The sequence below is a fragment of the Taeniopygia guttata genome, chromosome 23 (genome assembly GCF_048771995.1).
Source record: "Taeniopygia guttata chromosome 23, bTaeGut7.mat, whole genome shotgun sequence".
Taxonomy (NCBI): Eukaryota; Metazoa; Chordata; class Aves; order Passeriformes; family Estrildidae; genus Taeniopygia; species Taeniopygia guttata.
The window spans coordinates 6,546,670-6,562,105 of NC_133048.1; the positions used below are offsets into that span (position 1 = coordinate 6,546,670).

Sequence of the window (15,436 nt, forward strand, 5' to 3'; positions counted from 1 at the left end):
GCCATCCAGCAAGCAGGAACAACACTCCTGATCTTAAGAAAACACATAAAATAACAGCCGCAAAGGGCAGCTGACAAGTGAGCCCCCAGTGCTGGCAGCAGGGAGGGAGAAAGGGCTGCTCCACAGGCAAGGGCTCTTCTGCCTTTCCCTTCCAGCAGCTGGAAGAGCTGGGCTTTGGCTTTTGATCTGGGCAGAGGGTGCAGAACCTGCCGCTCCCAGGAAAGCAGCAGCTCAGAACACCCAGGGAAGTCCCTCTGACACGTGCCAGCTCCACAGCCACTCCTGAGAGACGCCCTGAACCCGGCAAAGAGGAGCAGATCCCGTGTCCCCAGGACCACTCCAGCCAGGCAGACGCAGGCTGACACCCCCTCCACCACCCATCCATATCCACCCCAGCACAGGTAGAAGCAGCAGCAGCTCCTGTCAGACCACCTGCAGCAGAAAGGAAAAGCTCCATCTCCAGGGCCTATTTTTTTTGAGGCTGCCAATGAGGGAGCAATTAGCTTCAGGGGATTAATTGTTGGGAATCCTTGTCCAGAGGGGAAAGCCTCAGTTTCACCAAGTACAAGGAAGGATCTCCAAGCTTGAATGAGAGAGCAGGATCCAAGGAAAGCTACAAAGCAAATCCCAAGCTGCCATGGGGGAGAAGAGGTTTGGAAATCTTCACATTTAATCATGCAGTAACTAAAGGTTCATAGACATGTCTAATAAGACAGCTATAGTGCACGTTAATAATAGATTATTAGAAAGCTTATTTATGGAGGTTTAAGCAGGCAGATGGTAGGGCCATGGTGATAAGACTCTCCAGAGTCTGTGCTACCTCCCGGCTCCCATGGATGCAGCAGGGATTTGCCTTCCTCTGCCTCCAGCCCCCCATGCTTAACCCTCACACAACTGCCCCAAGCAAAGCAGTAAATCCTTGCAGAGGGACTGCAGCCAGGAGAAGTTTCTTAGGGGGCATTTTGGGGTGCTCAGAGCTCCCAGCCTCTCTGCAGAGCAAGGATTGGGTGATGAAGTTCCATCTCAGGTGCAGTCAAGGGAAAAACCAACATCAACAGGCAGCAAGGAGGTGGTCACAGCCAGGACAGGGGTTAAAGCCACCAACAAACACCTGCCTTGGTTTTCCAGGGGGTGTCTCTCCTCCCCCAGGGCCCCGGTCCTGATAGACTTGATTCTGAGAAAGCTCCCAGGAAAGGTGGAATAGGGGTGGTTTGTCTTAGTTTGGATAACAAAGGGAAAAATGTGCATTTCGGGCCAGGAGGTGATTCACCAGCATCCCTGTTCCCGGGGCCAGGGCAGGTCCAGGGACCCAGCGGAAAAACATGAAACAGGAATTTTGGAACAGGAAAAGGGTAAAAATGAAACAAATGCAACTGTAAGTCTTGATGGGGGAGGAAAAACCCCAGACATTGCCAGGCTGTACCGTGGAGCTGCAGATACAGAGCCAGAGGGACAGGTCCATCCAGGAGCATCAGCATCAATCTGAGCCCCCCTAAATTCTGCTTCTGCCTCGTGGATGGTGCAAATCCACCACACGGCAGTGTCCCTCTGCACACACTGGAGAGCCGAGGGCTCAGGAGCCAGAAACCTCTGCCCTGGGCACACTTGGGCACGTCAACAGGATTTTCCGGAGCATCTCGACATAGAAGCCTTAAGGGTGTTTGCACTGTCTGGGCGCTCTGGGAAAGGGCATGGCATTCTCGGGGCATTAAAAACATACGTAGGAGCAAACAAGAGAAAAAGCTTCTTTCCTGGCACGACAGAACAGGCAGGAGGAAAAAAAAAGACCACAAAAAAACCCCACGAAGGCTGAAACAAGCTGACGAGGAAAATGTAACGTTCTCGCACGTTTTGTGTGCCTGGTGAAGGTGGGGTGGGGAGAACAAAAATGCCTTGGATTGGGAGAGCCCATGGACAGCCGGCGGAGGGAAACAAACACCGGGAAAAGCGCTGGAGGAACAGCATCAGGCACCTGAGCACCCGGAGGGCACCGAACACTGACCCTGTCCCCCAGCAGCAGCCGGGGACATCTCTGCTCCTGACCCCCTTCCCCGAGCTCATCCCCTCTCCCAGCACCTCCCGAGCCCCCGGGACCGTTAACGGGCGGGGGCTGCCCCGCTCCCGACGCCAGCCGGAACGCCGTCTGCTCGGCTGTTCCCATTCACTCGACCGAGACAGCACGGCCGCGTCGGGTCAGGGTCGGCCGTGCCACCTCCCGCCAGCGCTGTCGCGGGGACAGGGACGCTTGGGGGGCCCGTCCCGCCTGCCTGTCCCCAGCTGGTCCCCGCAGCCGGCACCGCCTCCCCCAGCCCCCCCAGCAGTCCGAGTGCCTCCGGAGACGCCACCAACCCCAGCCCAGTGCTCCCTGGCAGTCCCAATCTCCCAAGTGGAAGCTGCAAACACAAATATTTTATTTGCTTAATTGCTGCTGAGGAAGTCGGAGCCGAGCGCAAATAGCTTCTGCATAATTCCGGTGGGAGCGGCAGGCAGCAGCACGGCTGTGTGTCCCCATGGCGTGTCCCCATGGCGTGTCCCCAGCGCCAGAACACAGCCCGGGAGCACGGGAACACAGCCCGGAGCAGCTGCCGAGTTCTCGGGGCGCAGAGAGGCAGAGATGCACCTTACGATGCACCCAATCATTTGGGCTGGGAAACATCACTGAGTCCAGCCATGCCCCCAACACATCCCCAAGTGCCACATTCAACTTTCCTGGCAGGGAAGGCAAAAAGCGGAGGGAAATACCTGAGCCTGCACAAGCTCCTGCCCCCGGGCCCAGCGCGAAGCCCTGCAAGCCAGGCGCCTCCTGGCCACGGGCTTCCAGCAGGAAAAGGCTCCTGCTGCAAAGAGCCCAGGGAGGAGAGATGGAGCTGCCAAAGGCCGCTGGTGGCAAGCTGGTCCCCATCCCAGCCTGCTGACACCACAGGAGCCCCTGCACCCCTCACTTTGGGGGGTCAGCCAGTGCCTCCCAAGCCCATCCAGGTCCCCTCCGTGACAAGCACAACGGGCCGCAAGGACAGCTTAGTCACTGTGAAACCTTCATGAACTACAAGAAGTTTGAGGGCTGCGGGAAGGAGCAAAGAGCACCCTAAGGCCGTGGTGGCTATGACCAGGGCACCCCACTTCCTCCCTGTGCCTTACTTGTAGAAGGGACCACCTGCACCCCTTCTTCGCAAAGGCACAGCTAAAAAGCCCCCATCTTCTGACAATATCCACCGAGACAAGCTGCGCGTCCTCCCCAGTGGCCCAGAGCACGTGCAAACGGTTTAAATATTTTTTTCCCAGCCCTGTCCACTGTGCAGCCCCAGCAATGAGCCCGGCAACCTCCCCACAGCCGGCCAAGCCACATCTGCAGGACCAAACAGCAGATCCAGGTGAAAAGCAGCCTGCAGTGCAGCAGGGGGGCTGGCAGCAGACCCCTCACCTCCAGCTGGACACAATCCCTTCAGCTCCACTGCAGAGCTGAGCCTGCTCTGCATCGGCCAGGAAAATGGAGCAAACATACTCCTGATTTACACCCGGAGCAGGCTCGATCCTGCCCTTCACCAATGCTGTCCTGCAGGGAAGGGACCCCTTCCTGCAGGAAAGAGGGAAGGGTTTGCTTAGGAGGAGACGCTCCCCGCAAAGCTGCCCCAGCCCCCAGTGCATCCCCACCACTGCCCCTCACGGGCTGCAGCAGCTCAGCCCTGACAGCCAACAGAGCACGACACACCAGGGCTGGGAGCAGCAAACCCCAAATCCCTCTCTGAAACCGGGGGGGGGGGGGGGGGGGGGGGGGGGGGGCAGAGGCCTCTTACTCCATCGGAGCACTGAACCCCGCCGCACCAGCTCCGTGCCTCAGTTTCCCCATCGCCCTCTGCTGAGTCCCGAAGCTCAGAGCAGCAGCTCCCGCAGGCACACAACCTCTCCCCACAATACACAAACCAATTCCCTCCCCATTTCCCCCATCCTGCATGAGCCGGGGGAGCCTTAACAGCTTCACAGCCCCCCACCCATCGTCTCTCCATCCCCCACCGCACGGGTCAGCCGCCGCTTGTTTTCTGCTGATGGGTGTCACTATTTATAATCTTTGGAGAAATGCCACTTACCCAAAAAAACAAAATCATTGCAACCACCACGGGGACTGTGTGCAGGTGAACAGCTTGGATTTTAAAGTAAAAAACCCAAGAACTGGGAAAAAATACACTTTAATGAGATCAGGGACCCCTTGGAGTGAGGTACCAACTCCCGTGGCTCTGTTTCCCCAAAAAAAGCGATCGCAACCCCCGGTAGCACCTCGGGAGCCCCAAATTCCCATTTCCCGCAGCATCCAACCTCATTCCAGCTTCCCGAAGGGACTGGGAGCGAGTCGTTGTCGTCCCACACCCCGCACCAGCTCTCGCCGAGCCCCTGGCTGGGGGTTCCGGGGGGCGCAGGGCTCAGCGCCGAGGTGCTCAGGGGGAGAAGGGGAAAACTTAAAATCTGCAAATTAATCGATCGATCGTATCTCCGTACAACTCCCCCAGTGCTCCACAGCAAAACGAGAGCCAGGACGCCGCGACCGGAGCTGCCGCGGCCGCCACCTGTTCCTACCGAAGGGTCCCCAGCTTCCCGTCGCGGCCGCCGGTGAAGCCACCGGGATCCCGCCGACCCCCGGGCACCGGCCTGAGGGCTCCTCTCGGTCGCGTTCCCCAAGCTGCCGCCGGGGAAAGGTTTCCCTCCCGGGGTACGGGGGGTTGGGGGGGGGGGGGGGGGGGGCGGGTTGGACGGCGGCCCCGGTACCGGGAGCGAGCAGGAGCCGTGGGCCCGCGCTCGGCGGAGCGCCCTCGGGATGGGGGGAGCCGCCGAGTTCCCCCGGCAGGGGAAACTTCCCCCGGTGGCGGCGGGGGGAGGCGCAGGCGAGAGGAGCCCCCATAGCGGTAGCCGGCGGGGAGGGAGGCGGGATCCCGGTAGTTTCACGGAGGACGGGGTCCCGAGGCGGTTCGGGGACCCTCCGGTGGAAACAGGTGGCTGCGGGACGGGCGGGACCCTCCGAGCACCGGGGTCGGTGGAGTCCCGGAACCGCACCGAGCGGCGCACACACCGCGTTCCGTTCCTACCGGCGGGCGTCTCGGTGTCCAGCGCGTAGACCCGCAGGGCGAGGGCGAGCAGCAGCGCCCGGGCGCTCCGCATGGTGTGGCCGGTGCCGGGGACCGGGCGGGGGGCGGCGGGGCCGTAGCCGCCGCCGCCGCTGCGCGCCCGCGATTCCGGCGCGGCGGGGGCGCAGCGGGGCCCCCGTGCCCGCCCCGCGCCTCAAATACCGGCGGCGGCAGCTCGCGCCGCCCTGACGTCACCGCTGCCCGCGGGGGAGCGCGGGGGGGGCGCCGGTACCGGGAACGGCAACGGTGGGCGCGGCGGTGGCGCCCCCTGGCGGACACGAGCGGTGGTGCCGCGGGGGAAGTTTGGGAGCAGCGCAGGGGGGGCGGTCCCGGCAGTCACGGGGGGACTGACGGCGTTCTCTGGTACCGGGGCACAGGAGAGGTGGGAAGGGGTCCCGGCAGTCACGGGGGGACTGACGGCGTTCTCTGGTACCGGGGCACAGGAGAGGTGGGAAGGGGTCCCGGCAGTCACGGGGGGACTGACGGCGTTCTCTGGTACCGGGGCACAGGAGAGGTGGGAAGGGGTCCCGGCAGTCACGGGGGGACTGACGGCGTTCTCTGGTACCGGGGCACAGGAGAGGTGGGAAGGGGTCCCGGGAGCTGGGGACGACGGGCGGCGCTCGGTTAAGGCAGGAGGTTCTCCCGTACTGGGGGGTGCGGGGAGAGGGGCGGTCCCGAGAGTTTCGAGGGGGGGAGGGAGGCCTCCTGTACCGGGGGGTGGGAGGAGGGGAATATCCGGTACCGGGCGAGAGGGGGAGGAAGTCCCAGGAGAGGCGGGGAATGGGGGTCCCGGGAATTATGGGCTGGGGGAGGTGCACGGTTAAGGGAGGGGAGGTCTCCGGTGCCGGGGGAGAGCGGCTTGGTCTGTCCGGGAGCGGCTCTTGCTTGCGGGTGGGGCAGGAGAGGACCCGCCAGGGTCCGGGAGAAAGCACGGGGGTCCCCGGCTGCAGGGAGGTCCCGGTGCGCGGAGAATTCCTGTTGCTGCGGTGTCTCCTGTTGCAGCGGGGGGACCCGGCTGCAGGAGGAAAGAGAGGTTCCCTGCGGGCAGGAGGCTGCCAGGCTCTGAGGGGCGTCCCTGCTTTTCTGGGTGTGCAGGGATGTAGGGATAGTCCCCAGCTTGCAGGGGGCCTGCCTTCCGGAGGGTCCCCACGACCCCCCAAATGCAGGAGGTGTCCTCAGGGGTTCCAGTTTTAGGGTCTCCACCAAGCTGGAGTGAATCCTGCAGGTTTCCAGTTGTAGGACAGGTGCTGGGAGGAGGCTGGGACAGAGGGAGGTGATGGTGACACCTATTGTGGGGTGGGTTCCCTCAGTCCTCGAGTGCCCCCATCACCCCTGGGCTGTGCCCAAGGCTGTGGGGCAGAGACAAGACCCTATGGGCTGGACTTTGGGAACAGAGCCTCCTGCCCATCCCAGGGTGTCCTCTGACCCCGAAACCCCCCTGGTCCTCTCCCACAGGCTGGATGTCCTTGAGGGACAGGGACAGGATGCTTAGCTCGGCAGGATGGTGACAGGGAAAGCCAGACAAGGCTGTATGGGAGTGGCAGTGGCACCTGAGACCCCAGTGACACCCAGCAAAGCCACTATCCCCCAGGGTGGGAAGGGGGTGACAGAGGGAGGTGCAGGATCTAACTCAGAGTGAGCAGAAACGAGAAAAACCCGGAAGGATGTAAAAGGAGGAAAATCTCTGTCCCTTTCCCAGCTGAGTACACAGGATCAACCCTCGTGTCCCTGCCAGCAGTGCCAGCGGGGATGAAAGGCCCCTTGTTTGTTGACATCCTCTCCAGCCCTATTTCTGGAGGAAAATGTTTTCCCAAAGGTTTGGGGTGAGGAGGAGGGGAACTTTGCTTCAGCTTTCCAGTGTGGTCTGTGCTTAGATCACCTTGCCCTGGCTGTGGCTCCAGGGTGGGAATCTGCCTGGGCATAGGAAAACTTGGAAAGCAGAGGGAACAACACTGAAAATACTGGGACTTCTTACTACAAATCACACAAGGAGAGTCCCTGGCAGTGGCATCACCTTGTGATGATCAGCCTTGTCCTGAAAGACAGCACCCAGTTGCCAGCATCCAGCAGGGTGACAGAAGGACAGGGGATGGTACCTGGGTGTTACTGAGCCCGGTGAACCCACCGGGAAGCTCCCAGCCCCAGAAGCAGGACAACACTGCCTGCCAGCTTCACCCAAGTTCAGCTCATCCCTCGGGATGCTGCTGTGCTGCTTTTCCTTATGGGCTGGCTTTATTATCTGGGGACACTGCACAGCCCTGGGGACACTGCACTGACACAGGGCACTGCACAGCCCTGGGCACACTACACAGCCCTGGGGACACTGCGGAGCCCCCTCCTGGCCCCCTCCTTCCTAGGACAGGGGTTCAGCACATCTGGGGTCACCTCAGAGCTACCAGCCCCAAATACTCCAAATAATACTGTCCCCGGTGTCACCCCTGCCTGTGCCATGGGGGTACAAAACGTTTATCTTCCATTCTCAGTTGCTGCCAGTTGCTCCCAGCAGCACCCCCAGCAGGTTAGCACCATGGTGACACTTCTTGCACAGATGCATCCGTCTCCATGGATCTGGGGACAAACCAGACCAGTACCGTGTGTCCCCCAGCCAGGACAGTACATTTGGGGTGAGGGCAGAGGGTGATGGACACTCCTCTCCAAGTTGCCCCACTCTGAGCATGGAGTGATCCTGACAAATCCTCTCCCCGGTGACATTAAAAGCCTGTTAAAATAATGCCCGATAAGGGAATTAAGCTGCTTAGATGTGTGGCAGCAAAGGCAGAAGAGGGCTGGCACGGTGCAGGCTGGTACAGTGCAGAGGCGGGCACTCTGCAGGGTCCCCCTGGAGTTTTTTGGAGAAAAATCCCCCAAAATCCTTCTGGGAAGAGGAGCTGAAGGGATGAGCTGGGGAATAGTCTCTGCCCAGACTGGGGCGGGATCTGGGGGGGTCTTGACCCAGCAGCTGAACTGAAAATGTTCAGGCGGGGGGTAAATGCAGCCAAGTGTAAGCAGGAGCACGATATTCCCAGGATTCTGAGGGAATCAGCCAGGAAACCAGAAGTTTTTAAGCTGCACAAGCCAGTTGGAGCACTGCACTGTGCTTTCCTCCACCTTTTAAACCCCTGAATTGTATTTCCAAACCAATCATCTCAAAAAACAATAAAAAGGGTTTTGTTGCAGCCAGCGTATCACAACAGAACTGTTCCCCATTCCCTGTGGGTCACTCTCCTGCTCCAACAGCCCCACAGCCCATCCGTGCCATCTCCTCGGGTGAGCCCTGGGGTTCATCTGGTGCCACTCCCGTGCTTCTCCGCAAGGATCATCAATGCACCAGGACCTACCGCGGGCTGCGGGCACGGCACGAATGTCGCGGGAGTGGAGTGGGACAGACACGGTGGCTCCACAAAAGCTCCTTGTCCCTGCGAAGGGCTGGCACTGGCCCGGGGCGGGCGGGCGGCACCTCCCAGGGGCTCCTCCCCTGGGGAAGGGGTTTGGGGGAGCCTCCCAGGATGATGGAGCTGGGTGTGGGGAGGGATGCATGGAGGAATGCGTGGACGGCGTGCATTCACATGTGACCAGGTTTGGAGACAAGCAGGAATTGTCCCCAGGGCTCTACATGAGGACAGTTACTGACAGTTGCCCCTCCAGCACATCCAGCTCAATCCCACCTGTCCAACAGGGCTGAAAAGGAGGAAAGTTTGGCCAAGGATCCATCACTGCTTCTCCAAGCTGGGGGGGACCTGCTTGGCATCGACAGGGCCAGGGTTGCAGACAGGGACACAGGGATGGGTTTGGAGGTTGCACAGCACCCATCATGCGTGGTCTGGTGTTGCCGTGTGAGATCAGCTCCGGGTGGACACCTGGGGGCAGCACGGCGAGGAGGGGAGGAGAGGCGGCGGCTGCTTTCCCCTTCGGCTCTGTTATAGCGCAGGAACAGATGAAATGGTGACAGGGGCTCGGGTGCAAACACGTGTTTATTGTGGGAGCGTGTTCCCGAGACACCGGGGCACCGAGCGGGGCTCGGTTATACCCCGTGCCGGGGGCGGGGGGGGGGGAACCTGAGCCGCAGCCAATGGGACAGGGGGGGCAGGGGACAGGGGCAGGGAAACCCTGGGGACAGCGACGGGAAAAGCGGGGGCGGGGAGGGGGGCGGCAGGGATGGACCGCGTGGTGAGGGGAAAGGCGGGGGGGGGGCAGGGGACAGGGACCGGACCACATGGTGAGAGGGAGAGATAAGGGAACGCAGGGTCGCGACAAGGGACCGCAGGGGGAAGGGAGAGTGAGACGGGAACACATGGACAAAGGGGGAACGCGAGGGAAGGGGGGAAGGGGAATGGGGGGGGGGGGAAGAAGAGAAAATTACAAATCCTACAACTCACTCTTTTGAAATTACATAAAGGAAAGGGAGTTCTGAGGTAAAAACAAATTAGCAACGTTACAAGTTCAAGAGACATCAGAAAGTGATACACCAATCATAGTTACAATGAATGGGGCAAAAATCTTTTCCACATTACAATTTAAGGTAAGGGGTACATAAACACATTCTGTATCAAGGATGAAAGCAGCATTCATGACGCGATGCTTGTGGTTTCCAAATTCTAGCAGAGCAGAAGCAAGCATCGAACAACGATGTGGTTTCTCCAATTTGATTGCGAAGTTGGCATATCATTGTGGGCAGTAATTAGAGAGGATGATCTTTCCTTCTATAAGATAGAACTCAATCCAAGAAGTTATTTCCAAATTATCACAAGCAATGGGGAAAACTTGTATTGAAATAATAAGGGAACTTTGGGCAAGGTACATTTAGGAGATGGGATAAAGGGGTGAACCTGGGTGCCACTGTTTCAGGGGAAGGAAAACAGTGGAGCTCTGGTCCAGGTTTCCAGCTCCACTCCCTTCGAAGGGGGCCGCCCCCACAGCAAAGGGGAAAGCTCTCTTACAAAGGGAGGCCCTCTAACGGAGGGGCCCCTCCGGCAATCCTTCCCATCAGAGGGGGAGCCAGAAGAAGGACTGAGGGATTAATCCAACCTCACCTCCCCCCCAATAGGGGCTGGCCCGCTGCAGGATGGTGCAGGGCCATTGGGGGAGGGGTGGGGCTGGCGGGAAAACGTGGGCAGAAGAGAAGGGTTACGGCGGGAAAATGGGATCCCTGTAGTGTGGCCAGCGCCATCTTGGGAGGGGGTGCCGGGTACACTGCATCTCGCCCAGGAAGGCACGGCATATGCCACCCCTAAGGGAGGATAACAGTGTCCGGCAGGGCGCTTGGGGCGGCTCGGCTGCTGCCATCCCCAAGGGAGAAGGTCTGGGGAAGTCTGTGGGGAAAAGGGAAGGGGGAGCTTCGCAGAAGCTGAGGGGAAAATCTACAGGAGAGGGGCCCGACGCGGCTGGAAGCCGACGAAATGCATGGATGTGAAAGGCCTCTCTTAGGATGTTAACAGTTCTCCAATAGCTGACGTGTCGCCGTGTACAATTCTGTCCCATTGGTGTCCTTTCGACCCCCCCTGCCCCCATAGCCCAGAATAGGGAGGAGAGGGTAGAAAAGGCAGCTTTCCGAGAAAGAGAAGGAGCTTTCCAATATGAGTTACCCCAAAAAGACCGAGTGAGGTTGCGTCCTCCTCGGAAAAGAAAAAGCCTCCCGGCCGCCAGGGACATGCAAGCCTACAGCCCCCGTCTGGACGTGGACGGTGGTTAAAACGCAGAAAAGAAAAAAAGGTAGCCCAGCCACCTGTCAGGGTCCCACCCTGCTCTGACCCAGCGTACCCTCCGGGCTCGGACAGGGAAATCTCTATCTCTCTCCTCAGTGGTGGAACATCGCGCTGAACTGAGAACGTATTCTTTCACAGTTTGGCTCTCCCAGAAGCCTGGGTGTTCCCGTTAACCAGAGTTTGCCCTTGAAACCCTGGGTTCAGCCACTATCAACCTCTGGTCCCCGTTCAAATGCTGTCCCCTGAAGGGCCACTCTTCCACCTCAGTCCATCGAGCCACTGCCAAACTGTCCTCTTTGTCCTCAGGTAAGTCTACCTGGCTCCCAGCCCCTGCAGTCTGGCTGCCCCCGCAGCACGGCTGCTCCCGGGCAGGTAGAGAGCATGCCGGCGAGGACGGAAGAGGGTCCCCAGAGCTTCAGGTTTGTTTTCCACCCAGCATGACACTCCTCTTAGCGTCTGCAGAGTTCTTGCGGCGGCAGAGTTCCTTTCTCACTCCCCCCTTTCACAAATCGATGGAAATAACCATCCCCTGCTACCATTTGTTGCCGTGCGAGATCGGCTCCGGGCGGACGCCTGCGGGCAGCACGGCGAGGAGGAAAGGAGAGGGCAGTGGCTGCTTTTCCCCTTCGCTCTGCAAAGCTCAGTTATAGCGCGGGAACAGATGAAATGGCGACATGGGGCTCGGGTGCAAACACGTGTTTATTGTGGGAGCGTGTTCCCCGAGACACCGGGGCACCGAGCGGGGCTCAGTTATACCCCGTGCCGGGGGCGGGGAGGGGGGAACCTGAGCCGCAGCCAATGGGATGGAGGGGGCAGGGGACGGGGGCAGGGGACAGGGGCAGGGAAACCCCGGGGACAGCAACGGGAAAAGCGGGGCAGGGGGGGCGGCAGGGATGGACCGCGTGGTGAGGGGAAAGGCGGGGGGGGGCGGGGGACAGGGACTGGACCACATGGTGAGAGGGAGAGATAAGGGAACGCAGGGTCGGGACAAGGGACCGCGGGGAGAAGGGGGAGTGAGACGGGAACGCAGGACAAAGGGAGAACGCAAGGGAAGGGGGGAAGGGGAATGGGGGGGGGGGGAAGAAGAGAAAATTACAAATCCTACAGCCTGGAACTAACCTGGCACGAAAGGAAGAAAGGAGGGACAAAGGGAAGCAGTGAGGAAAGAAGGACAGATGGGCAGACAGCACTGCCCCATGCAGCTGCAGGGATGGAGCCAGTAAGAACCCATCAGGACCAAGCTCCATCCCATTCCCAGGGTGCAAATCCTTTCCCCTAACTCTTCCCAAGCATCTCCTCCCACCCTGAGCACTGGCAGGATGAGCCTTCAGTCCCCTGTCCTGTCTCCCTGTGCCATCAGCCCCCAAGTGTCTTGCAGGAGCAATTGAGTTAAAATGAAGTAATCACTCTTCAAGTACAGTCATTTGCAGGAAAAATATAAGCCTTGCTGTGATTGCAAATGGTCTCCACTGCAACCATCCCTCCCACTCAAGAGAGAAATGTTTGCAGCTCCAGAGTGCTCAGTGACAGCAGGCTCAAGCGCAGCCAGTGTGGCTACATCACATCCTATGGCTTCTCCCATGTTGGGAGTAAACAGATGGGATTTGGGGCTTTGAATCTCTTAGGAGCCAGCAGTCCTTTCAGGAGGATTCTTTCGCTCTCAGATATCTCTGTAAAATGGCAGGTTGAGGGAGTGGGGCTGCCCTGAGCCCTTATCCCGCAGCTCAGGGATGGAGCTGCAGCACCCACTGGTCCTCCCCAAACCACTGGGCAAGCATCTCCACATTGACCACATCAAAACCCTTTAAATCTTGACTTATTTCAGAATACTGTATTTTGCACAGTAATTCCTCACTTTTCCCCATTAAACCCACAGGACACAGAGCCCATCACTCCCTCCCCGGCATCGCTCCCAGCAGTGCCTTCCCTGCAGCAAACTCTTTGTAGAGCTGCTGGGACACAACACTCCACACTACATTTTAAGCAATTTTACTCCCCAAAAATTTTTGCTTTCTGTGTTTTTTTCCTCCTTTTCCCTTTACTCCAGTCTCTCTCCCTCTTCCTCCCAAATCCTTCCATTTCTTTTTCTATACCTCCACCTATCACACCCCCAGCCAGCTCTTTCTAACAACTCTCTGCTATTTTCTTAAATCACCTGCCTTTTGGTAATGCCAAAAAACCTTTTTCTTTCTTAACAGACAAAATAGATTATCTCATCCTGCTGTTCTCCTCCCTGTCTGTCCAGCCCAAGTGGTCAGACGCCTGCCGCGGTGCCGTGGCCGGATGTAATAGGGCTATTAGATGAGTTATCACAGCCTGAAAGGATGAAATAACTTCTATGCCTTCATCCAAATAAAACTCCCTATTCCTGTTCAATGTAACAAATGAACAAAAGTTCCCAGGGAAAAGAGTCAGGAAAATGTTAGAAGATGTTACAAGGTGTTAGAAGATGTTATTGAAGACCCAACCCTTCACCAAGCTACCTCTTGGTTTGGGCTCAAAGGGCACAGGGGTTTCTCCATGGGGAATTGGGAAGCCCAAGGATCAGTGCCAACATGCAGAGCTAAATCCTTTCCCAACATTTTTTGAGTGCTTGGTGGCACAACCTCAAGAATGTCCCACATGTGGCTGAATCCTTGGATCGCTTGCATCCAGCAAACTGCTGTTTTCTCACCCCAGATACTAATTCCAAGCAGAAACTTTGCTTTTTATCTCTGAAGGAGATGGCTCAAGCTGTCCCTGCACTTCCCAAGAGCTCCATGCAATGTCCCCAGATGTGCAGGTGGGACATCCAGCCCAGCCCGCAGCAGCATCCTCTGCAGCCCTGCCCACAGCAGCATCACAGCCCCTGTGGGAGATGCTCTGGGAGCCCTGGGTGGGCCCTGCAAGTCTCCACTGCTCGGGCCAGCCCTGACTGACCTCCCTGCACCACCAGCTCCCCCAGTGGGGTTTCAAAGGGACTTCCTTAGAGGGATGCAAACCCCCAGGGTCTCCCTCCTGGGCTGGCAAGGAACAGCCCAAGGCAGCAGCTCCACTGCAGAATTTTAAATCCCAACACTTACCAGGACTCTGCTTGTTCCATCTCTGCTACCGCACTAAACCTTCCCATTTCTGTCCTCTCTGGAGTGTGACAGGCATGTGGACAGTGGCATCACCACTGTCACCTCTGGTCATACTGTGATGCTCCTGGGGCTGCACCCACAGCACCTGCAGCCACAGCTGCTTCCTGGTCACCCATGCAGGAAAAGCCCAAATGTTTCCTCCATGTCACCTTGTTGTGGGCTTATTTATCTCCCTTCAGGCCATCTTTGTCTCTTTTTTTTTTTTAATCCTGGAAAGACCTCTCTGAGTGTGGGGTTGAAATGCAGGAATAGCTCGGCATTACTGTGTGGTCCCTACCCTGGAATTGTCACATAAACAGTTAAAAATCACATTACTGGGGGCACAAGGGTCCATCCAAGTCCTTTCCTTGGTTTTGGAGCTGTCTGGGAGCGTCATAAATGCTCCTGGAATTTTCACAGACTGCTTTTAACCCCAAAATATACCACAGTACCATGCACCATCCGTCTGTCCATCTGCTCAGCACTTCACCCAGCCCAGCTGCCATTCCAGCTGAGTGGATTTGCCCATCCCTAAACCTCACAAGAAAATGACCTTGATTAAAAACCAGCCAGAACTAAGGCATTGAATCCAAGCAGTTCTACACCAAAGCTCTTTGTGCTGCTCTTTGGGTTTGCCTCAGGACGGAGGTTTTCTTGAGGGGGGATGTAAATCAGCTGAGGCATTTTGTGTCCCTGATCCCATCCAAAATCACAAATGTCATTTATTTTCAGACCTGAGGTTTGGCTATTGCTCAAATTTCTCATATTCATGTCTCAGTGCTGACAGGCTGGAGCCTGAGCACAGAGCTGGCTGTGCAACCAGCTCCTTTATAAATCCAACTGCAAGGAAAGGAGGGAACAGTATCACATCCAACATTTACTTATTATCACTTAAAATTTGATTTTACATCTTGTTTGGGTTTATTTTGTTCAGTTTTATGTACAGAAGCATCAGCTCTCCTCTCTCGTTTGCCCTCCTCTGAGCATCAGCAGCTCTGCTTTGGTGCCTTTCCAAACCCTGTTGGGGAAAGGATGCGCTCGGCAGTTTGTGACAAAAAGAGTTCATTGGGCATTTCATGGGAACAAACAAAACCAACTGGCTCAGGAATGGACAGAACCCAGACATCCATCATAATTTCCCAAATAATTGTTCATACAATTTCCAGCAATGCTGGGAAAATTTCAGGTCTACAGACAACAGAAGGAAAAAAGAGAAGTTAAAATGCAGTTTAAAAAGGATAAAAGACACCAATTTGGTGCCTTTCTTCGCCTGGACAATTTTTCAAGCTGTTCCAAGAGATCTTCCCTGCCAAGTCACATGGGATGATGCCTCTGGGTGCCATAGTGGCAATATGGGGCCCAAAAGCAGCATCTCTCCTCCCCACCCCAGCCATGCTCCTCCTCATCCAGCTGGATGATGCCCTGTGGACATCACACCTCACTTCTGAGTCACCTCTCACACACCAACCCCTGGGACCAGTTCCCGCACTGTCCCAAGCTGGAAAAATGCCTGAACAAG

At 57.5% G+C, this 15,436-nt stretch overlaps 1 protein-coding gene across 5 annotated transcripts in view; it reads right to left on the reverse strand.

Annotated features, from left to right (window-relative positions):
• Window positions 1-5,277, reverse strand: part of PTPRU (protein tyrosine phosphatase receptor type U) — a 56,534-nt gene extending 51,257 nt beyond the window's left edge. For 4 of the 5 annotated variants that reach the window (XM_030290270.4, XM_030290269.4, XM_030290268.4 and 1 more), the window contains exon 1: window positions 5,076-5,277. In XM_030290270.4, the coding sequence (XP_030146130.2) occupies window positions 5,076-5,148 (73 nt within the window). In that variant the 5' untranslated portion in view covers window positions 5,149-5,277. Of the gene's footprint in view, window positions 1-5,059 lie in introns of all 5 variants that reach the window. The other variant, XM_072917873.1, reaches the window with a different exon arrangement.
• Window positions 5,278-15,436: the final 10,159 nt, after the last annotated feature.